At 41.5% G+C, this 24,211-nt stretch overlaps 1 protein-coding gene across 4 annotated transcripts in view; it reads right to left on the bottom strand.

Annotated features, from left to right (window-relative positions):
- Nucleotides 1–24,211, bottom strand: part of LOC123958434 (SH2 domain-containing adapter protein F-like) — a 96,478-nt gene that overhangs the window by 8,696 nt on the left and 63,571 nt on the right. Inside the window, exons 3-7 of one of the 4 annotated variants that reach the window (XM_046031754.1) lie at nt 22,433–22,651; nt 21,569–21,667; nt 3,001–3,172; nt 2,688–2,807; nt 1,586–2,362 (exon numbers count right to left, since the gene is read on the bottom strand). In XM_046031754.1, coding sequence (XP_045887710.1) covers nt 2,275–2,362; nt 2,688–2,807; nt 3,001–3,172; nt 21,569–21,667; nt 22,433–22,651 — 698 coding nt within the window. In that variant the 3' untranslated portion in view covers nt 1,586–2,274. Of the gene's footprint in view, nt 1–1,585; nt 2,363–2,687; nt 2,808–2,996; nt 3,173–21,568; nt 21,668–22,432; nt 22,652–24,211 lie in introns of those variants that run through there. The other 3 variants (XM_046031752.1, XM_046031753.1, XM_046031755.1) reach the window with 3 other exon arrangements.

The following is a 24,211-nucleotide window of genomic DNA, read 5'->3' on the forward strand; positions in this document are numbered from 1 at the left end:
AGGCGGAAGGTCTCAGCAATGTCTGTCTTAGTCAATAATGCAATCCACATACGTGCCACTTCATGGCCTTATACATTTTTCAGCAACCTCAGACATGGAGGATCTTCACCTTCACTCCACTCTTTTTCAGCGGCAGCAGGGGAGACGGGCTCATGTGACCCAGCCGAACTCAGAGTTAACCCTGCCGGCAATGAGGTGGCACCTGTCATTCCCAGGAATCGGCCTGCTGACAGTTTTCTAGGCTCGATCTGGCTGACGTCGAAGGCACAAGATACAACTTTCTGTGACCCTAAGGCGCTAACTAATGCAAATATACATGTGACTATCTGCAAACACAGAACCACAAAGCTTCAAGGAACATTCTCTATTTTAATGTTTTTGCCCACTTTCTTCCCTAGTGGCTATTTTCTCTAACGCTTTTGTTTGACTTTTGATCAATGTCAACTGGGAGGGGTGCCCCAAGGCACAAGCACACTCAGTGTTTGCTAGCGCCAGCAGGGAATCCCTGAATCCCATTTTGTTTAGGGCCCCAAAAAGCTTTAGGCCGGCCTTGGAGTCATCCACTTTACAATGGAGGGAAGAATTCAGCTGCTGGTCCAGGCCACACTGTTCTGCAGTTCCCACTGAATCAGAGATTAAACAACTTTACTGCACCAATAGTAACACAATCTTGTCAGCATTATTGCTCTTCTTCTACTTCTCAGTGCAACAAACAGCCATTATAGAGGAAGTTCTAAGTGTATTCCCCCTATCATCTGCTCTAACAGTGCAGCTCATTACTTAGGGTCAGCTGGACAGCAGTGGGATGTGAACTGGTATAAATACACGAATGTTAGAGAGGCCATTACAGAACCAGAAGGTTAGAATGTGTTTTCACCACACACTAAATCAAATACATTTTTTATACAAGATGAAATACCTTGCTGTAATTATTGCCTGCTTGAAAAGAAAACGGCATTTATTCAAATAATCCAGCAATCAGCTATTTCATTTGGGGAGGTAAAGCCCCCAGCATTAGGCACTCTCCTTTCACTGTAATAGAGAGATTGGTGAGTTAATTCTCTCTAGCTTCACTAAAAAATATCATTATAGGTTCAGGCTCCAATATTGAATTGGTGCTTCATTGGACGTCCATCGATCCAATTCACTCCCTGCATTATCACTCCCTATATCAACAACCCTTATAGCAAAAACATTTTGTTCTAACTACATTGGAGATATGGGTCTAGACTAGTCCTACTTGCTTTGGTCTTATATGTCTGTTTTATAGTTATCATTTAGCTCACTCATGGCGCTTGTGTGTGTGTTTTGAACCAGATATTTTGCACTTTGTTTGCACTATACATCTGTTGATTGTGTATCTTCTTTTTTCAGTACTAAAATCATGTATTCCGCTCAATGCTATTTAGATTGATATTATTACACTTATATCCCTTTTAGCGCCAAGGAAATTTCATTTGGTTTGAAAATCTTTCTCAGAAACTTTATATTCCAGATAATTAAAAGACTGTCTCTCAGGCTACTTTAAAAAACAACAAATAAATACAGTGTTTAGTAGTCAAACCTACATATAGGCATTTAGTCTCTTTGGTTAGAATGCCAGTGCAGCAGTTCGGCAGCCCAGCAGTTAGTAAGTTAGGCTTTTCCTGTCAATCAATCAGGCAGAAAAAAGAAGCAGTCACACAAGCATAAGCAGATGATCAGTCACTGAGACGGGAAGTTAGACTGGCAGTAAGCTACAGCAGCATGGAGAGAACTGGAGCAGTGGAAAGCATTATGTTTCCCTGCCAAGATATATAAGCCTCCAGCAAGATGAACTCTGCTGTAATAACAAAGTCTAATCAATGTCTCTTTAGCACATTATAGTTTCATCTCATCTGAAGGTTGTCATATGGCTGAGTCTGCCTTGAAATGTAAAAAGGACTGTATATAAAGATTTTAAAGCTGATGGCTCAAGTGAATTTACCAAAGTTGACTTTGGCAAGTGTTCAAAGGGCTACACATTTCCGGTTATGATTGACACTGTTGCTATGGTACCTTGTTCTTACACCTGGTAGCAAAAATCATTACACCAAACCTACAAAAGGCACACGTTCCCGTCAAAAGAGTGGGATGTGACTGCACTGCGGGCCATCAAGCTGAAGTAACCTCCACCAAATGTGGTGGGGAAAGAATACACCAATCAGGTTCCTATGAACCCTCTGCTGGACACGGCAGGGATCAGGGGTCGCTGATGAAGGGCACCATTAACTGAGTTGTGGGCACATCAGCAAATCAAAGAGCCAGTGGTGTCAGAGGGGTTACAAGGGGGAGGTGGAGGACAAGGGATGGGATGGGCAGGATGTAGGTGGGAGATGGAGGTCTGAAAGGTGAAAATGATTACCATATTGAAAAGGCAGAGTCAGCAGACTATTGGGGCACAGATATACTAAGACCTTCATATGGTGTGTGTGTGTGTGTGTGTGTGTGTGTGTGTGTGTGTGTGTGTGTTTGCACAATGACTGTCAACACAGAATGACTTGTTCTGTGTACATATCATACTTGTTTTTCTTTAATCTCTGACACTTTAGCAGGCTTAATCATATGGAGTATTTGCAATTTCTTTTTACCCAGCTGTTATGTGCACATGTGTATCTGATCATCCTCTTTGTGGCTTGTTGATTAGGGAAAGAATGTGCTGTCCTTACTTAAGGGAGAGGGAGTAGTCATTCTTGCTGGTCTCGCTGTTTCTCACCAGGTAGCTGGCCTCCTTACACAGCCTGAGCAGAGACTCTGCATCTGTTCGGCTGATCGCTCCATGGTACCAGCTACAGTGAACAATAGGAAATAGGGATGAGAAAGAAGAGGAACAAAGGAATGGTAAGAATAAGCAGAAAACAGAACAAAGGGAATGTAACAACAAGGGTCAACCCCGCTCATGAACAGAAAATGAACAAGAGGGACAAAGTGGTGTATTTGAAATACAATGCAGTCACAACGCGACACCAAGATCCGACTCACAACTGGCTCTCCAGGGGCATGGTGGGGTCAATACGCTCCCCGAGAGAGCTGCAGTGGTCCAGTGAGGTCATTTTGGTGTTGACCAGACAGCCACTGGAGTGTCGCTGCAGCGGGCGGGTTTTCCCCTCCTTAGTAGGCGACATCCGAGACTTCTCCACACCATCAAACTGGACTGTAATAAAGGAAAACGCAACAGTTGGAACACTGTATTCTGGAACAATATGGTGGATATTTTAAAACAGTGGGACAATTCACAGCTCCGATAATAACAACACTACATAGTCCTGTATGTATGGTTCAGCTACACTTCACTTAAAAACACTAGTGTGCTAAAGTGGAAGTAGATATTTGAAAAAGTTAAATGGCTGTTAAATGTATTTACTAAACCAGAACAGAGCAATGAGGTGTGTGTGAGAACAGAAATCCAGGTTGTGCTTTTATACACACATGCACGCGCGCGCACACACACACACACACACAGTCACTTGGCATAACTCATCCAAGTGAAGGACATGTACACACAGCGGAGGAGGCATAAATCAATCCTTCCACACTGTGTACACATTCCAGTGAGAGAAAATACACACACATACAAACTTCCCCCTAAACCACTCAAACAAGCACACTTGTAAAAGTCATATGCACAAATATGCACACTCGTACACACACACACACACACACACACACACACACACACAAATCTCACGCACAAGTACTGCAAGTTAAATATTAAACTGCCTATTCAAAACTCTCACGGTCAACTGTGAACATGATAAGCTGTCTTTGGCAACCTCACAGGGAAGTGTTTGATGGTGTGTTGGGGCTGTAGGTGACCTACGCTCAAAACATGACTGGCGGAGGTCACTGGGCAAATTCACAGCCAATCAGCACACAGAAAAAACATTTGCCGTTATTTACAAAAGCGAACGTGTGAAGAGAAGATAATGCCCACGAGGACACTGAAAGTGAATTCTCGCTTCTGTCAGGAGGTTATGGAGGCCACAAAAATGAAAAACTGGACGGTGGAGGTTGGAGTGGCAGTGCGGTCATCTGTGTGTGTGCGAAATGTGTATGTTTTAGCCATTTTCCCTCATTCATCCATCACTATGATTAATGTCACAGCACCCATGGCTTTGAAAAGACCTATAAAAAATCAAGCAATAACAGAAACAACTATATGACAAGCTATAGCTGGAGATTTTTGCCTGCTTAAAGGTTTAACATCAACACATCAAAGCTGAGCCTTTGATGGAAGGGGTTAATGTACTATGAAGCTCACAGCCACTGAATTGCCTCTGTCTGTGCAGCTCTGTCACTAACGGCCAGTCTTGCATCTAGTGTTTAATTACCCAGGCTGAACATTGGCAGACACTGTACAAACAGACAGGCACTATGATCTTCACCAGCATGTCAATGGAGATTGGTGTACATCTGTCTAGACTCTGCATTCCAGCTAGAGGGTTGCATTTCACTTTACAGTTTGTGAGTTCGCCAAGTGTTCCTGTACCAGACCGTGTGGAAGGGTTGACAGTATCAATCAATCAATTTGACTACACGAGACGACACCGTGTCAACAAGTTTCATAGAGCTTGTGGACACACCTAAATGATGCTAAATGGGGAAACACAGCGCCTTCTGTAGATACTTTATTTTTTTGATAATACTTGTGTTTTTTTAACATAATTGTTGACTCCACTGTCAATACACGGTAAATGGTAAAAATCTGTGACTCTCTGGTGCCAACAGCCATTGAAAGAGATTAATAGAATTATAGTGAGTTACATAGTACTTTGACTGGACCAGTAATATCACCAACGCCTACTGAGACAGTAAAACTGTACTAGTACTGCATCCTGAGATCTTGTGATCAGTGATTTACTCAAGTATTGGACTCTTTGGAATTTTAAATTTGTGTTAATTTACACATTAACTCAACTTGATGACTGTCATGGTTCCCTGTTACTTTTCAGATTTCACATAAAAATATGATCAGCTTATAAAATGCAATACCTTGTGATAGATTAAACCAGTTGTTCCCAACCTTACCAAAGCAGTGTCACATATAGAATATAGAGCAATACTGCAATAAACTGTTGTAGTACATTTAAGTAAAGGATCTGAATATGTCTGTGATGGAACTTGATCCAACGGTGGGAGAAGACATTTAGACAGAGCGCTGATGTTTTCAGCTCCGACCACCAGGGGCTCCCCTTCACCTCTACTCAACTCCAGGTTGAACTCGCTGGCCTTGAGCTCACTGATGCGTTTCCTCAAACATAAACTCATGGAAATGATTATTCCAAATGACAACTACCATTGTTATCTTGGCTTCTGCACTTTTGTTCGTTACAGGACTACGGCTGAGTCTTCAAAATGACAGCCAAATTATACTGTTACATGACGGCTGGGTAAATTGTGGATCTAACCTAAGACCTGTGGAAGTCTACGAGCTGCAGCTTCACTTCTTCAGGGTCTGAATCTACAGGCAGTCAACTGATGCCCCAGCGTTGCATGTAAGTCCACATGAAAGACATTATTAGTTCTCTACTTTTTCATACAGTCCATTTGAACCACATGCTGACTGCTGGGAATACAGCGCAAGTGGGATGAACATACAGTATATGTGTAAGGGTGAGAAATAGCGTTTCCATGGAAACTGACCAAGGGGACAAGGCAGATGCATGTTTGCTCTGCTGATCCCTTGTCAACGCTGACAGATCACAACATGAAGATGCAGCCAATTGCTCTCTCTCCCTCCTTCGCTTTCAGTTTCTCCCTTCCTGTTTGCATATGTCCTGCCCTTCCTCGTTTTTGTCCCCCTGACCTTTTCTTTTGATCTTTCCATCTCACACACTCCAGTCCTGTCTCTCTGAGTCACTCTTTTTTTTCTCTCTCTCTTTCTGTTTGTGTTTGTCAAGGACAGAACAAGATAGTGGAAAATGGACTGTGGAGGAATGTCTGCTCATCCAGTGGGAGTAAAAAAAAAGGAGAGACAGAGCAGTAACAATCTGTTATCTCCACTGTTTCTGATGGTCACTGATTGTGTCTGATACTGCTACAAAATTGGTATTCTTTATTATTTATATTTTTGGTATTTACATTATATGTCCATTTATAAATGGGATAAAAAATGTACTATGATGTACTTTTTTTTTTTTTCAATCCACAATGATCTAAACTGGAAAATGTGTCTGCTAGTGTGGCATAAGGATGAATGTTGCTATCTTGGTTTTTCCACACAGTCCATCTCTCAGTGTGTCTACAGCCCACTCAGCCATCCGCCGGACCTCAGCTCTTCACATTTTCTCCATTCTCCCTGCGCCCACACTAATTCCTACTCTTCCCCAGATTCGACACAATCAGTGCTTTATTTGACCTTGATTAAACCCTTTCTCCCATCCACCTCCTAGAAAGGGTTGAGTGGCTATTCTCGGTGGAGCTCACCCCATCAACCGTCCCTGTCAGAACTCTGTCTTTTCCACAGGCTGAGTGCATAGCTCTACAAGACTAGTATTAATCTGAACAAAGAGTCTCCATAATAAACAAAAGCTTCATTTGCCAGCCATCTCACCAACACTAGCTGCAACTACTGTTGTAGAATTATGTTTTGAGGCTGAATATCAGTGGAAGTAAGCCAAACTCATTCCCCTTTCATTCTCTGGAGCACATAGCCTGACACATGGCCGACAGGAGATTGGCGAGAGGATTGGCCCGGAGGAGAACAAAAGCTCTGAGAGGCAGCTTAAGATAAACGAGAGGGTGAACACACGCACACAAGGACACGTACGTAAATGTGCAGGGGCATCTGTGTGTGTTATCAGTATTGTTGCTTGTAAAGCACAGCAAATGGAATCAGTGTATCAGATTGAACTGTCAGTCAGATGGTGACTGATGGCTGAAAGGCCGGCCCCCACACGCATGGCTTCCTTTAGAGAGCTCTATAAAACAAAATAAAACACAGAGGCAGTTGAGGAGGGAGAATGTGCAAGAGAGGGAGTTGACAGGCTAGGACACAGATTAACACAGAGGTAAAAACAGCATTTCTTTGATTACACTTTGAGTAATCCACAACATAAAGTGCTTCATTGTGACTGAGTACAGCACAGCACAATACAAAATATTTCCACAAGAACATGGAGAGAGAGACTTATAGTGGCCATCTAACGCCACAAAAAACATCCTCAATAATGAAACACTATTAAATAGAATGGTAAACCTTTCCAGGGTGTTGGGCCACAATATTCAAAACATAAAGCAAGGGAAACATTAAAAATGTTGTTACAATTAAGTGTATCATTGAGTCTTCTGAGCAACCTTTTGTACTCCTTTCCCCCTGTGCACGCACTCCTGAGCAAATTTCTTTAATTAAGCTGGCTAATTAATTCTCATTGATTAATGGTACTCCTATCAAAAAGGATGACTAGTCTGAGGGGCAATGTGTGCCATCGACCGCTGCATTGTGAGGTGAAAATTAAGTTTTCCATCTAAGACGTGTGAAATGATTAACAGGTCTGCATCTCATTAGAATGCACTGCACACTGAAAATAGTGCTCAGCGTGGTATGATACCCCGGGAACTGGTAGCAAGAAATCACCCACTTTTACGTTGGTATTAATTGTGTGCATCTGGAACTCAAATGATTTGTTGGATGGCTTTTAATAACATATTTGTAGATATTCAGACATCTAGGAATGGGTTTTATTTTTTTTATACAAATCCCAAAATTAAACTCTAATTAGGTTTTCCAAGACAAAGGAATGACCCTTCAAAGTGTCAGCTAGTGAGTCTATTTAAATCTGGATATCTTTTAATTACTTTGTTGTTTTTTTTTTCTTAATTAGAGAAAAGAGAAGGTTAGAGAAAGTGTGGATAATTGATTCATGTCAAAAAAGAAAGGCGAGAAGTACTTCATTATACTAGACAAAAGTACCCTCCATTTATATGTAGATGTAATAACGATCCTGTCAAGCCGCATTTAAAGTTTGATAATGAGGTTCAGTGGATACGGAGGATTTCCCTGAACTGTAAGGGATATTGTTTTTGTCCTGGTCTATATGAGAGAAATTCACAATAGCCTTTACAAACACATACAGACACTTAGCTCCTTACCTTGGCTGTAAGCAGTCCTGTGTATAATGGATGACTAATGTCTTGGTGTGTGACCGAGGGTCTGCCTGTACGCTGAGGTCTAGAGAGTGCAACTGTAACTGTATTCAGAGGGGTTGTGGAGGCCATCACCACCCCCTCATGTCTGCCACAGTGACCTTTGACCCCAAAGATGTAGAGTGGGGCCATACTGGCTCAGACAGAGAGAGGATCATTTTACAGCTGGACGCCATTGTTAAACCCACTCACATCACAGAGGGAGCCAGAACAGTTCCCATGGCTTTGTGGACATAAATCAACTCCTTGCCCTGTCCTCGCCTATAGCACGCAGCAGTGTCCTCTTACATGGTCTCACTCTTAAGTCCTCCCACTATGCCAGGGGAATTCCTATTCCTGGCATTAGTTCTGCCACATGTCCTTCTTTTCCCTTGGTGATTACAGCAGTCAAGTGTGTAAGTTTGGGTAAGGGCTTCAGAAATCAACTAAAGGCTCAGTTAGCTGAAAAAAAAACAAAACTACTTGCCCATTGTGTAAATATGGCTAAACCTGAGGTGCCAAGTCTCAAGTCAAGAACTTAACTCGCCTCAAATGAGTTTGATTTTTCAATTCATGTAAGCCACTTGTAGATAACAGTGGGCCAGAGAGACATCTGGGACGTTATGAGTATGTTGACAAGAGGAAATGGGGGTCATAGCGAATGGCAATTACGCATGCAGAAGGCAGTTCAGCACAATTAAAACTAATGAGCCTTCAGCCCTAAAACCTGCACAAGAATTAGTGATTTTCTGCCACATGTAATCCAGATGGAAAAGTGCAGTCATTACTAAGCTAATACCTAAAGTCATTACATACAGTGCCTCTAGAAGATGTGAAGTCTTTCAGTAAGTCATCACTGACCAGTTAAGTCTAAGCGGACACTTTCACATAAACGATTGCCCTTCTGCACTGCTGGTATGTTTTGTGAGGATGATCCAAAAAAACTGTTCTGTTTCCACTTCCTAAAGAAAACCATTTTCAACCAGGAAGATTATTGGTGATATTTTTTGCAAACCAAACATAATGTGTTTTGTAGCCAGTTATGTATGCTTAGGACATTCACTAAAATATGCAACACATCACACCAAACTCAAGACAAACTCAAGCAGTTCCTTAATAACATCAGATAAATAGGACAGATATATAACAAACGGAAGGAAGTGGGTGAATGGATGGATGGATGGATGATGGATTAATGTACTGAAAGATGGGGGGTTGGGATGAGGGGTTACTGATAGGAATGACGCAGGACAATGTGAACACCAACACCCACCATGGTGGTGCTGGTCACAGCTCGTCTGTCCTGGCGAGGGCTGAGCTGTCTGAGAGGGAGACTCCAGCTCCTCCACCAGGGGAGGGCTGGTGTTGAGCTGCCCAACAGGAGGGGGCCACGGTAGGTCCTTGATCACTTTAATCTCTACTGCAAGTGTCGTCCCAGTCACCAGAGGAGAGATGGAGGGAAGGAGAGGACAGCAACAAGAGGCATAAATGGACGACGACAAAGGGAATGAGGATAGGGAAGTAATGACAGAACACAGAGAGGGAAAAAGAGAAAAGGAAGAAGAGGTAAGTGAAATACAAATAACAGCAGAAGATGCCAGCATTGTGGTAGAGAGCTGGTTTATACTACGATACTGTGAAGAATCAGTAGTAGCTGTGGACTGGAAAAGGAAGGGAATACAACAGGACTGAAAAAGAAGTTAGATACCAGGAAGTAGGGTTGGGTTCTGACAGTGGGTGCCATTTTGGAAGTGGTTCCAGGTTAATTAAAATACCTGGGTTTCTAACGAACCCAGGGCTACAGTCAAAGGTTACTTGTAATGTTAAACTCTCATCTTTGATAAGGGATTTGAAGGATTAAGACTCAACAAGTGAATTGAAGATCTGAATTTTATAAAATGCAACTGAACCCCAACCCTACCAGAAAAGTTGGGCCCTCTTGCCTCTCTTCCCCTCTCCATTGGCTCTCCCTCAACAATCCAGACAGGAATCCAGAACCAAACTTAAGTCTCCCCTTGGGATCCTGAGATATACTAAAAACATGACAATGCAAAGTTCTGAATCTCTACTTCTGAATCTTGACGTGCTATATGACAGACTTTACTAAAGAGGAAGGCCCAAATAATCCAATGCTGTCTTTTGAAAGTGCAGACTTTATATAGAAAATTTATTCTAGAAATATAGAGCTGCCTTGAGCCCAACTACAGATTGTCACTGATACGGTGCAGTGGACTATGCTATGCTTTTATTCTTAGTGCTAGGTTTGAAAAAAAGAAAAAGAAAAAAGACTGTAGGCCTCAATACAAAACAACAATGTAGAAACTATCCTTCACTGGAATGTACCTCAGAGCAATCCATCCTGCCGGTGGACACTCCCCGGGCTTTGCCCCTTAAATAATGTATGGCTAATGTCCAGCTGGGGAATTACCAGGGTAAATCGAGCACCCTTGCAAGAGCATATCTGTCACAGAGCAAGAGCCACTTGTTAAATTGCTGAGGATACTCAATAAATGGGATGGAGAGGGGAAGGGAGAACGCTAGTCAGAAACCCAAGATAATAAAGAAACATAGTGCAGCAATAGTAGTTTTGGAACGCCACTGAATGTTCCTCTGGAGGTTAACAGTGTTTTATACATATATCTTTAAACACAGATCTTCCTGTGAGGCGACTTGCCTCTTAATGCCATTAAGAACATTTAGATGTCTCTGTCCATGGTGCTGGGTTTGTTACTAGAGTATTTGAAAGTAAGTACAAGAAACTAAACTTTGTGTGATTTCATCAAACTGGTCACTTATGGCAGATAATGCCCTTAAACACAAATTAAGAAGGTTTAAAAACAGTTTATTTCTACTGCCAAAAAGAGCAAATACCAAATCAAGCAAGTGTTGCCCCTTAAATTAGTCCAAAACGAACATCCGTCAGGAACCAATAACCAAAAGAAACAAAACTACAAATAAATACAAGAAAAACCTAGAAAAAGATGTTTACTTACAATAAAATATCAACAAAAGTAGCTAGATGACTTTGAAGCCCAAAAGCTCACCTTCTTTATCAAACTGCATTACACGCTGATGAATAACATTAAAACGAAAGAATAGGTTAACATTGGTAAAAAAAAAAAAATAAATAAAAATACTCCAGTGGTGGCCTAGCCTATCAATGATGGCGGCCTTATTTGAGGACATAGACAAATAGGTGGAGAACAGCAACATACTGACAGATGTTTTCGCCTCCGTAACAGTGTAGTTTTTGTCATCATTACATTGGTTATGCTTGGTAATACTATACAACAATTACCTACAGTAGAAAATGTTTATAAATTAAGAGCTCAAGATTAGTAAAAGGGGAGAGTTAGAGCCACATTTTATCTCATCTATAGAGAGTCGACTAAGTGTTACCTCAGCTGCCTAAAATGGGAAGATGCAGCTTCGTGTTGCTGTCTTGTATTGGCTGTTATACAGACTGGTCTTCAGTGAGGATGGGAATAATGTTATGGACTTGTCCATTTTCCGTCCTGCAAGGAATTGGTGGTGGTACAGGACATGCTAATGAGAGGCAATATCTGCAAGCTAGATGAAGGGGGAAATGGCAGAATATTCAATCCGACAAGCAATTAAATAGATGGGCCCGCGGTGTCAGGGGGCTAATCTAGAGAAAGGTGGCTGGAAGGAGGAGCTGCTTGATGTCTATCCTGATGGGAGAGGTGTGGGGTGGTGGAACGGTGGGGCTGGAGGGTGGGGAATGGAGACAGAAGGTCAGAAACTCTGGGAGATAATATAACTTCCACTACTTTGGGGTGAAGTAGGGGACTCTCTTCCTCTGAGATTAAAAGCCTAATGCTCATTTCACATTGCAGATTAGCGTGTAATTGTTTGGGGAGTAGAAGGCTGCCTGCACTCTGCAGCCACGCTGTGAGGACGAGGAGACGATTTGGGTGAGTGTGGCTCAGATTTGCTTGGATGCACAGCTGAATAATAGCATTTAGCACTGTGAAAATTGAGGTAAAACATATTCAATAGCCAGGAGTTTTTTGTTAGTATTTTTAAAACTCTGGGTGACTGGAATCTCCCGTACCAGTCCCAGTCCCGTTGCCCTCTTGAATAATCATTGATGCCATTTTGTCGCATGGATGAGGGCATCTTTACAACTTGTACTATTCATCAATTCAAATTCAGGACTATGGTGACAACAGCAGTGTTGCCTTTGCACAGAAGAGATGATTTACACATCAACCCTGAAGGCTCATCACACTGCCACAGAAATGTTCACATATCTGCCCCCATCACACTGCCCTGATTATCACCTATGTAGATGGTACACTGCAGTCTGTGTGAACAACAGGTTTAGTGTTTCAGAGACTGGATGTAAATATAAGGTAGAAAATATAAATTGCAATTTAATAAAGCATTTTAATAAAGCTCGTATAGAACCAAAATCTAGAGGTTCTGTTTTTTTAATTATTGGCAGCAATATTTGTATTTCACTTTCTTTAATGAAAAGATTATCACATCTTCCTCTTCTAATCGGACTGCACTTGGATCAGTAAGACATATCTCATCTGCATAATCCTCAACGACACAGGAATAGAGGCTACTGATGATTCTAGATCGACAAGGCACCTGTCGCTCAAGTAAACGACACAAAGGTGGCAATGTTGGGATACTGAATAGGAAAATTTGAAAACATGTGTCCCTCACATGTCCCGTTTGCTTTGGAAATGTGTGATGTTGGCAGGATGTCATGTGGACTGTACACCTCCGGGTTGAACAGCAGTCTGGGGGTGGATATTCAATAAGCCTGTGTGTTGTAAATGCTGAGGCTTATTAATTATTTGTTTCACAGCTACGTTGACAGTACAGTTCATCAGAAGAACCAGAGTGTACTTTAACAATGGACAAGAGCCCCTTTTTCTATCTGTATTTACCTTCCCTTTGTTCTTCCAGGAGCAGATCTATTTTTAAAGCCAGGTATTTGTTTACCCAGGCTTTTCATTAGCCTATGGCACTTCATCACTGTAAACAGTGCAGCACCATAAATCACCAGCTATGCTTGTTTCCACCAATGCCATTTAATTTAGTTCTGCTTAATTTGGTTGGCTAATTGCATGCATATTCAAAACAAGCTGGAAGATTGCAATGTTTATGCCGCACATTATGAGCAGAAGCGCCTGGAACACAAAACCAGCCTCTTCTGAGGACGTGTTTGTTCCATTGGCACCCAAATCATTACAGATAACAACTGTGTAATGCTCCGGGGGAACTGAAATGCCACCTCATAATTCTCCGCTTACTGTACACGTCACATTATACGGTCCAGCTCACTTTTACAGAATAGATCTGTTTTGAAAGGCCATGTGTTTGCATTAAAAATTAAACTGGCACAAAAAAGTGGGTGATGGAGATGAGGTGACAGCAGGGCCTTTTTTCTGCTCTTCTATCAGGAGGTAGAGAAGGAAGAGATGTGTTAGTGACGGCCGGCCAGCAGGAGCTTCCAGGGGGGGCTTGCTGAAGCAGGAGCGCTGCTTCCATACTTTGTGAGGGAGGTTTACAGTGCTGTTGTGTGTGGCCAATGTGTGTGAGTGAAGATAAGACCTGTGGTGGCGCTCAGTGAAAGACAGCATGACACATTTGAGACTCGTGAAAGAGGGCTGTCAGGAAGGTTATCAGCAGGGTGTTGCAGCAGAGGCCAGGAGGATGAGCTGAGAAGTGACAGACAGTGGGTGGGGGAAACAAGATCAGCCAAGCAGAGAGAAACCGAACCATAGCACCCACAAAACAGCTGGCTTTAACCCTGGTGAAGATACCCAGCGCATGACAGTAAGAGAATCAATTATATATTTTAGGACGTTAGACTTGAGCCTCAGATTTCTGGGTCGTTAAGCCCATGAAGATTCATTAAAAAACCATAAAGCTCCTGAAGACCTTAGGGAGCAAACGACAGCGCCTTCTCTTATCTCCTGTGTTTAATGTATGGTACCCCGCTGGCCGAGAGCCAAGTGTAAGGAGTTAGTCGCAGGTAACAGAGGGCGAGGAGATTAAATAACAATGGCTCTCAAGCCCATTCCTGCTGTAATGAGGCTCAAATTTCTGATGGCGGCATGTCCATGTCTGGGTGTGTGAGTGAGCGTGCCATATGCAGAATCAAAGCATACAGGCTCACACTGACGGACATGCGAGCACACTTTCTCTTACAATCACATGTGGCCTTCTTCATATGGTCCCATGCTAATGCATCTTCCTCACTCTTCACCTCCGAGCTCATCCATCACTTATTCAGCATCCAGGAGGGACGTAGGAAAGAGGTTGTGGTGAGCATCTGTTCAGTCTACAGAGTGTGTGTGTGTGTGTGTGTGTGGGGGGGGGGGGGGGGGGGGGGGGGGGGGGGGCAGCGAGGATGAGTGATTAACCAAACCGCAAGTACACAGCCTCCCAACACCCTAACAAGGCAGGGAATTTACATTCCATTGCATACCTGTCAAGAGATAGACCAAGGGTGAATAATAACACCAGACCAAGTGTTGTGAAGAGGCTAGCATGCAGGCATTGAGACATGCAGGGACAGCTGAGGAGAAAGGGTTGCAGCAGGGAGCATTAGTATGCTCTCCTTCCCCTATCGTTAATGAAGACAAATAGCCTTTTATGCAGATTGCATTATTATGTTATACCATGGTGGGAGGGTGTCTGGCAGAACTTGGTACTTATTTAATCCCCCAATCCCCCATAATTGTTTGAATAAAAACTGTGAAGGTTTTAATAAGCGAGGAAAAGTACCTCCAAAATCCAAACGGCGAACAGTATCATTAGTCATTGATATTATACAGCCATAAAGTGCTCAGCAACAGAACTGAGGAAAACTGCTCTCTAGAAACAGAACATGGAGCTACAGTTGGGCTGATTTTAAAACAGGCCGTCTGCCCACAGAAGTGCTTGAACCAGGCCTGAGATAGCGAGCTGAACACATTTATACATACCAACTTAACTGCTGAGCCCAGTAGGGCAAACAACATGACCAGTCGGACAGGTTGTTAACAAATCTCCAGAACCACCATGTTATCTACAACAGTCACTGGCAATAAATGAAATAAAGAGTACACAAACTGTGGATTATATTGTAAAAACAATATAATAATGTGTTTTCTTGTGGATGTTTACAATGGACCATTTGGGAAATAAAAGATGCTTTTAGTCTTACTTACAAATAGGTGGTTTATGTATGCTTACATACTTATCATCCGACTATGAAAATGAGAGCTAAGTTGAAAAAAAACAAACTTTAGAGTGACTACTTTTCTTATACAAATCTCTAACAGCTAAATGTGCCTTCGACAATGCTGTTGCCAGCAAACCCACATGGCTCTGGTTTGAGAGACCACACATATCTAGTTACAGGTTAAACTAAAGAAAGCAAAATATGAAATGAGACTCTTAACCAACCATGAAATCCAATCCTAACCTGGATTCCACAACGACTTGAGCAAACACGTCCAGAGGACTCAAGATCTAACTTACAGTAAGCCCGTGACCTTATGACTCCAGTCTACTATGCCACTATGAGAAATATGATAGCAACAATTTTCACGTTTTTTGTCATCAGAAAATTGATTGGATCAACAGTCATTGACATTGCTGTTGTGAAACAGATGTTCAGCTCGCCAGTTTGTACCAAATGGTAGACGTTTAAGATTGGAACTCACGGACAAGACCAGGCTGACCTGGAAAAAACTAACAAAAGGCTCTAAGTTGACTCTAAAAGTAGTGCCAAGAGGGATGAGACAGGGAAGACTTGTTAAGTTGGGTTGTCGACAGTCCTAAAGAATTGGCTCACAAGCGGACTTAAATACTGAAGCAGTGTATAATTTCTTGACATTGGAGGTAAGCTGGTTGCAAAGATCAGAGACATGAGTGCAGGAACATAAGCTCAAGCCTTTAAAGGTGGGGAACTTTCTCTAAGCCCCTTGATGTCTGGGATCCAAGGCCAGTCTACACTGACACCTGCGAGAGAAACAAGCCTGTGTTGACAAGGCTTGTCTCAGAGATGTCTTTCTCATCTTTCTTCCTTTTTCTGTCTTCCAAATAATGGGGAATTATTTCGGCCTGAATTAAACACAGAATGAAGATGTGCAATAAATCAAAGTACTTTTTTTCAACTTAAAGACTTATCTCCCCAATTCCCAGTCAACACACTGACATCCAATGGAAATTAAATTAATCATCATCAAAAGAGGAGCGCGGTCTGTAAAGAGGGAGTTGAAAGAGGGATGTGTTAGTAAATAGTGCCCTAAACAAACTCTTCTGAGTGCTGCTTGACAGAAAAATAATGAGGGAGAGAAGGAAAGTGATTAAGAATGCAGCATCCCTTATTTAACTAATCACTGGCAGGGGCAGAACAGCGTGACTCCTATGAAGACCTCTGTTCCTAGAATACACTGAAGTAAACAGGAAACAGAAATGAAGTGACAAAAAATTAGGAAAACATATAATGATGATAAATGAATGGACAGACATATGATATGTATGAACATACACAGATTTTGAGCCTGTCAGAACTGTGGCCACACAGAAAAATAAATGCACCTGAACATGCAGCTTATCATATTACCGAGTTTTCAAAACAAACCATCCGTTTCGAGTAGTGATGCTATCTTTAAGTCCAGTAGGTTGCCACAGTAGTCCTTTGAGCCTCTTTTTAATCTTTCACAAATGAGATTCATGAGATTGTTACCATCGTATGCCACATAGGAGACTTAACACACGCTTAAAGATGTTACAGTGAAATCCAGTTCAGCACCATCTCTGTCTCTCTCCACTCTACTACTGATGCTGTCCCTATGGCTCACCCTGTAAGTGTCATTGTAACGTTAACATCTACAAACACAGGTCAAAATTCAAAAATTTTAATTGACGATGTTATCAGAGGTGACTTAGATCTTTTGTTTGAGTCATCAAATCAAAATTAGATTTATTTTAATATTGGCTGGTTGAGAATCAGACCCAGTCCTTGCATTCAGACAAGCAGCCCAGTGTCCCTGTTATACCACTGAAAATGCTACACGTCAAAGTCTACAGGGTTTTACTCAATGGAGGTGAAAGCGATGGCTTTTAAATCAGTCCCTCTCCCCTAAACCAATCACTGCGCTTCAGACTTACACATAGCATGCACCTGAATTGCAATGTACGCATTTATTACTTCAAAACGTAACAGTGGCAGTAAAACTGTATTCCATACTGAGATGGTAAACTTTGCAATCGATCCGTGTTTCAGGTGCCTGCTGAACTTGGGGGGCAAGGATCCGTACAAATCATGGATCAACTCCGATCCGTTGCACCACTAATGATTACATCCAATGGTTAAAAAATATACATACAGCACAGCTAGTTTACTGTTCCATGTAAATCTTGGATGCAACTAGGTGTCCCAACAGGACAGTTACCCTACATGTATTCAAAGTGGTTTGAAGACAGCTAAATCAAGCTAAAATTAAGCTTTTGGAATGGTCTTCCCAAAGTCCTGACCTCAACCCCAAAAATATATCGACTACCGTAGAAAGAGTCCATGTAAGAAAACCAATTCTACTGTCAAAAACAGTGGACCCAACCTGAATTCTTCCAAAACCTTGTTGATGGATTACAAAAGTGACTGACTGAGATGGGCTTTGGGGCATGCAACCACACATGCTGTATTTATCTATTTGGTCCAGTAAATTTGGTCATGTTTTCATAAATCCCACAAAAATGCATGAAACAGCTTTTAAAAAGAGAACATTTCCCAATTATTCTGTCACTGAAAAAGTTGTAGAAATCAATAAAATCCCCAAATTGCCTCGACAAAATATCCCTTACAAATGTATGTAAACTTCTGACTGTATGTGACTTGGGTTTCAGAACTTTTACCATGCAAAATCTTGTTATCCGTCTCCAGATCTGAGTCCCGAGTGAGTCCGTCTTTAACAGCCATCAACAGCAAAACACCATCGGGTATTAATCTCTCTTTCTCATCCTCTCTATTTCTAATAAGTTTTGTTTTATTGAAATTCCATGTAAATGCAATGCAGTGTCCCCAAAGCAAATAGAAAGAAAATTATAAGATATATACAATAGAGACAAATATAAAAATAAAAGTACAAAAAATTACAATATAATCAAATCATAATGAAAAAATGTCCATTATTTTCATATTTCTCTGTGTTCATCTTCTCTGTGAAATTACATTTACACGCCTATGAAGCTCAATTACTCTTCCAAGTGTAAAAACAAATGACAAACTTTGCAACTTATTTTCCCAACTGTATACCTCAATGAGCCTTAGGCTGTGCATATTTTTAGCGGCTTTTTTCATTCAGCTGTAATTAAAAAAGGAACTGGTTCATTAATTGATGATTTAGTCATCCTGATGTTATCATGTGGAACACACTTTCCCACTCAAGAATTTCTTAAAGCAAAACCACTGCAAAACAATTTGCACATCATATATTAAAGACTTGAAATGCACATGCACAAATACTTTTATAGTAAAACTACAACTATGCTAAAATGAAGCACTGTTATTTATATGTTTGTTTGTGAAAGCACCTCAGTAGGACAAGCTCTGTGTGGTCACTGGTTGGTTGGTCTGTTTGTGTCCTTTATTACAGAGGGGAAACACAGTGTGAGCTTGTACGCTGGGCAGTACAGAAGAAATCACTTAGCAACGAGTCAGCTCTAGGTTTGTGTGACGAACATCCCAATAGAAGGAAATACTAGCATTTCAATGTTTCTAACTGTAGTGTTGTTTTTATTCTCATTCCACCCTTAGAGGTGGAAGAGTCAACAAATATTCACTCACTCTAACCCGTACCACCATCACCCCATCAACCCTTCTTCTGAGCACCAGGAAGTGTAACTGCACAGAGTATTTCTATAGTGGCTGGGCAATTTTTTGTCAACTCAAGCACTGGGAAATCACACTAGTAGCATCCTCATAATGTCATTCAAATCAAGAAACTTTAAAAGCACAGGGCAGATTTGCATTTCAATGTTTGTGGGTAACCTTTTTTCAATATACTGGTTGATTTGATTTTCACAAGTAAGGGATCGCATGATATTTTTTGCAGTGTCTAAACCAAATACTACAACCGCTAGGAACCTGTAAAACAGGCTTATCACTTTTTAAAGTTGGGGTATGCAGTTCTGGAGAAATCCAATACCATAAGAAATACCACGATTGAACAATGACTAATATTAGCTAAACTGTGTTTGGTAGTTGCGGGTCCGCACACAGAACTGACAGCTAGCAGACTGTATTTGACATAAAGACGTGTATTAGGGCTGAAACGTTTCATCGATTAAAGAAAAGAAAACAACAATTCTGTAATGTTACCGCCCGTCCACCATAAAACAAAACTTATGTCGCCTCTCCAACAGCATGACGGCATCTGAACAAAAAGCAGCCGGTGTTCTGGCAGCGGACCACAGACAAGGTAACAGTAACTTTAGCATTTAACTGAAATCATGATTGATTGTTGAGTTGAAGGTAGGGATGAAACGGTATGAAAATTTCATATCACGATTATAGTGACCAAAATGATCAATGTTATCATTATTATCACGGTATTGTAAAAATGTGCCAAAAAAGATTAAAATGTACTGATACACACACTGAAACCATTTCAACAAGTTTTATATTGAAAACTACAAATACAATTGCCATTTTGTTTGCATAAAAAATAAAACACCAAATACCTTTGTAAACATGTGAAAATCATCTAAGTGTGCATTATCAAGATTTTATATTTTATGTTATATAGGTAATACAATAGCCTCGTGGACAATTACATGAAAACAAATAAGTCTTTAGAAGACAGTGATAGTAACTGCAATGAGCCCAAAAACGGACATAAATACAGAGGAGTCTGTAGCGTTTCTAGATACGCTGGTTGTTTGATTAATGTTATCAAGTGCAGTGGACGAATAGAGTCTGCAGACTCACGACGCACACAGCAACAGAACAACGTGTAGCGTCTTTACAAGAGCAGGTAACTCTGAGAGCTTCAGTTTACATGCTGTTAGCAAGTCAGAGAGAAACCAAAGCTACAAATTAACTCATCCTGCGTTCACTATAAGGACATTTTCTTCAATAAAGTTTCCCTCAGCGCTCTCATAAAAACTAAACTACGACCAGACTTCAGAGTGACTGAAAAATCTTTGCAGCTTTGTCTTCCGCCGTCTTGTCATTGACCCAAACAAACCCACGTTGCATTCTGGGAGCCTGCTTCTGGGAGACGCTGGACAGTGTTTGCCGTGAGATTATAATAGTACCTGGGTATCACGGTAATTAAAATGTGTACACTAATAATAACCTTCGGGAATTTTACCATGCTTTACCGTTAAACCGGTAATCGTTTTATCCCTAGTTGAAGGCTAGCCAAAGTAAGCTGCAGTCCTCAGCTAAAATTGTAAACATGTACGTTTGTTGTTCTCCTTTTTGGGCAGTAAGTTGTAACCTCACAGTCATGAGTTAACTGGGTGTTGTGGAGCTGCACTTTTTTACTCCCCTCCAGCTCTCTCTGTAGCTCAGACAATCCCTGCTACATGCATGTGCTAATCCATTCTTTGTCTTTATAATTGCTATCTTTATAATAACAAACAACAGCTGTTTCGTGTGCAAGATCGCTCATTCCGCATTTCACGTGTATTTTCTTGACAAAATGTGGTTTGGAGACCAGCGTCAGGTGAAACAGCCGCTGTCAGCTCTGTAGTGTGTGACCCCCCGTCACCGATCAGTCACAACGACTTCAAGACTCCCGTCACAAGACGGCAAGTTGTGTAGTCTGAACAGCACGGCCATTGGCCGACACTGAAAGTCGTGTAGACTGCACAAGCGTTTAGTATAACTTGTATAGCACTCGGGTGATGTTTGTGTTTGTAAGCAGCTGTCTGGTTGTTGGTCTGACGTTTGCTGTATGACACACTATGAATTTCTGAAAGGACCAATAAACCGCTTTAATCTTGAGAAGCTGCAGAGCTGCAGTCTATTCATTCAACTTGCATACAAGACTTGCAAATTCCCAGCTAAACTGAGGCTTTTTGAAGACCCTTTTCTCTCTCTCTCTCTCTCTCGCCTGTCATTCACCGGTCTTGTGTGAGTTTTGCGTGCGTGCCGTGCTGCCGACAACTACATGCACGTTGTGGTTCCTCGCGGGTCTATTTCAAGTAGCCAGCTATTTAAAAATGATAAAATAATCTATAGAAGCCTCAAATTCTAAAATCATCATTAGCTGCAGCCCTAATGTGTATTGGATTAGAACTGCATACGCCACCTTTATGGTCATTTTTAACCTGTGTTCTGTGGATTTAATTTAGAAACAAATCCCAAACCACAAGACTCTTAAGTCTAAAATGAATATAAAGAAAGACAAGAGACACTCCCCAGCCCCGTCTCCAATGGTACCTGTGAGGGATTTAGAGGTGCAGTCCTTTCTTCTGTGGGGACCTGATCCAGTGCCACTTACAGAACCCTCGTAGCTAATGCAGTCATAACAAAGCAGAGCTGTTCAAGGATAAAAAAGAAAAAAATATAAAGAGAAAAGGGGCGATGAAAAATAGAGTCATGGATTGCTGACTTTCTTTTAATATATCACTAAAAAGGCTTGGCATTCAAATCAAATTTGGGGTGCATATTTATATTCCAAAGCCGTATGCTTTCCAGGAACAGCCCTGTTTGATGTTATGGCTGTGTTAGCCATGCTGAAGCTCTCAAACCACAATGACTACCTGCACCTACATGCACCTGCACATTCAATCATGCCCCCCCCCTCCTGAGCAGCATAGGTATCATCTTAGTTTAAACAGGCAAACAGTAGACTGGACAGCTGCAAGTGAACTTAACGAGTGCTTTAACAGAAGAGAAAAAATGTGTTAACAGAGAGTTTAAAGCGGCAGCAACAGCAGAACCCTCAAAACCTGACAGAAGCCAAAATCAAATTTGTTAGAGCTGGAAAAACCGCCACCAGGGTTAGTTCAGCAGAAGAGAAACAGTTTCAGTTAAAAGCTTGAAATATAAATAAGGCAACCCTTACAAAGATGCAGTCAACCATAAACTGGATTAGTTTACATGATTCACTGTCTGAGTTTTTGACTAACAGTACGTAACAAGTAGAGCCGAAAGACAACGCATTTTATTCTATGCAGTATGTTACTGATTTGTTTTCGCTATTTCTCCTTATGTCCTATATTATGCTGACGATTCTTTTAAGGCACCTTGACTGGGCATAATAAAGTTCATTCTAATGTCTCGGTGTACTGACTGTCGTACCTGCAAAGGCTTTGGAAATCCTCTCTTTCTTCCACTCCCAGGGCTGGTCATACTCCTCAGGCGGTCGCTCGTCATCCTGGGGCAGTCGGCTTTCTCTGGGGCAGAGCAAGCGCTCGGGGTCCGGGTCTCCACCATTCTCAGCTGGCTCATACGGCGTGTCGTAAAGGGGCAGCTGCCTCCCTGATCCTTCCTTTGTTCCTCGTCCACCAGATCGTATTTCTACAAACAGGGAGAAAGCCCTGGTGGTTAATGCTAGGTTTCTGGGGGGAAAAAAAGGCTCAGTGGGGCAGAACACTGTCAACATCCGAATTGAGGATTTATGATGGCAGATGCACTTACAAAACACTAAAGCAACACATTTTGTAAAGCTTGAAGTGCACATTTCTTGTACAACATATGATGAGTGTGTGGTGATATGTCAACTGATTTGACTGGGAGACAAAACAGCCTCATATTCAGTTTCAGGATCCTTGATATTATATGGCTGAAGTCACAGCCACTGACATCAGTTTGCAGGCTAAAGGGTACTATTAACATTGCCTATCAGGCAAAAGAGTTAAATTTATTTTATTCTGTATTAGAATGAGAAAGCAGCTGTAAGGCCTAGCAACCATGTCAGTTTTTATGGCTGGTAGTGAACAATTTCTGTGTATTGTCAAACAAATGGACAACATGGGCAAAAAAGAGACAAGGTTCAAAACTGACTAAATTGCCAAAAAAAAATAAGGCAACCAGTTGTCCACTGAAGTTGTCCAAAAGTTGCCCAGTGTTGTAACGCCTTAACCAAAAGGTTTAAGTGACCTGGGACCTCAAGTTTGTTTCTTTTAACTAGCTGGTTGCTTCACATTCAAACTGTAGCCTAAATTCATACCAACAACAGTTGTCGCACCTTAGTGATGACGTAAGATGGCTACAGATACTGTGTTCACAGGTCCACAGGACCCTCAGCAACATAAATGTATGCTGGACACACTATCTCTTATCCTTATTTCATATGTAAGTATAAATCCCCCACCATTGATAGTTAGGAAGAAAAATGTGTAGTGATTTGAATGATGGTGACAGTTTGCTGTTGCTGAACTGATGACAGAAGTGGGAAGCAGAAGCTAGAGTTGACATAAAGGGAGAAGAGGGGGGCATGGCAGGCTGAGCACCTGCAAAAGTGTAAAATCCCTGAGCACAGAGAAATCAAACAACAGGTCTGAACAGACTTGCCCCGGGCTGCACGCACAGGTGAAGCAAAAGCACTTTCCACATTTTCCTTTCTCATCTTGTTCCCCAAATCCCCATATTTCCTCTTAACTCAGTGTTAATGTTCTGTCTTGTGAACTATGATAAATTGGAAAACATCAAAAGGGAACAATGATTATCATTAGGCTAAGGAAACTCTTTAAATCAATGTTTTTCTCTCCCAAACAATGTGTGTAAGTTACTTCAGTAACTCCTAAAACAGGTCTAACATATTAACAAAACACAAGTCTAAAAGCTCACAAGCAGTCCCTAACTAATGTTTCTGTTACTTTCTTTCGTCATACTTGGTAACCGTTTTATAAAAGCAATAGCTCACTTCAGGCCATTATATATGCTTATTCTATCACAGTTAAGTGGGTTGCCAACCTGAACAACGCCCCTTAACCGTGATATAATAAGCGTATACCACGGCCTGTCGTGAGCTATTGCTTAAACACAACACCAAAGTATATTGAGGACTTTGTGAGTCTTTGAGATTTAGCAGTGGGGTGCTATATATTTTTTTTCCCCCCTACTCAACAGCTTGAA

Source organism: Micropterus dolomieu, linkage group LG20 (assembly GCF_021292245.1).
Source record: "Micropterus dolomieu isolate WLL.071019.BEF.003 ecotype Adirondacks linkage group LG20, ASM2129224v1, whole genome shotgun sequence".
Lineage (NCBI taxonomy): Eukaryota > Metazoa > Chordata > Actinopteri > Centrarchiformes > Centrarchidae > Micropterus > Micropterus dolomieu.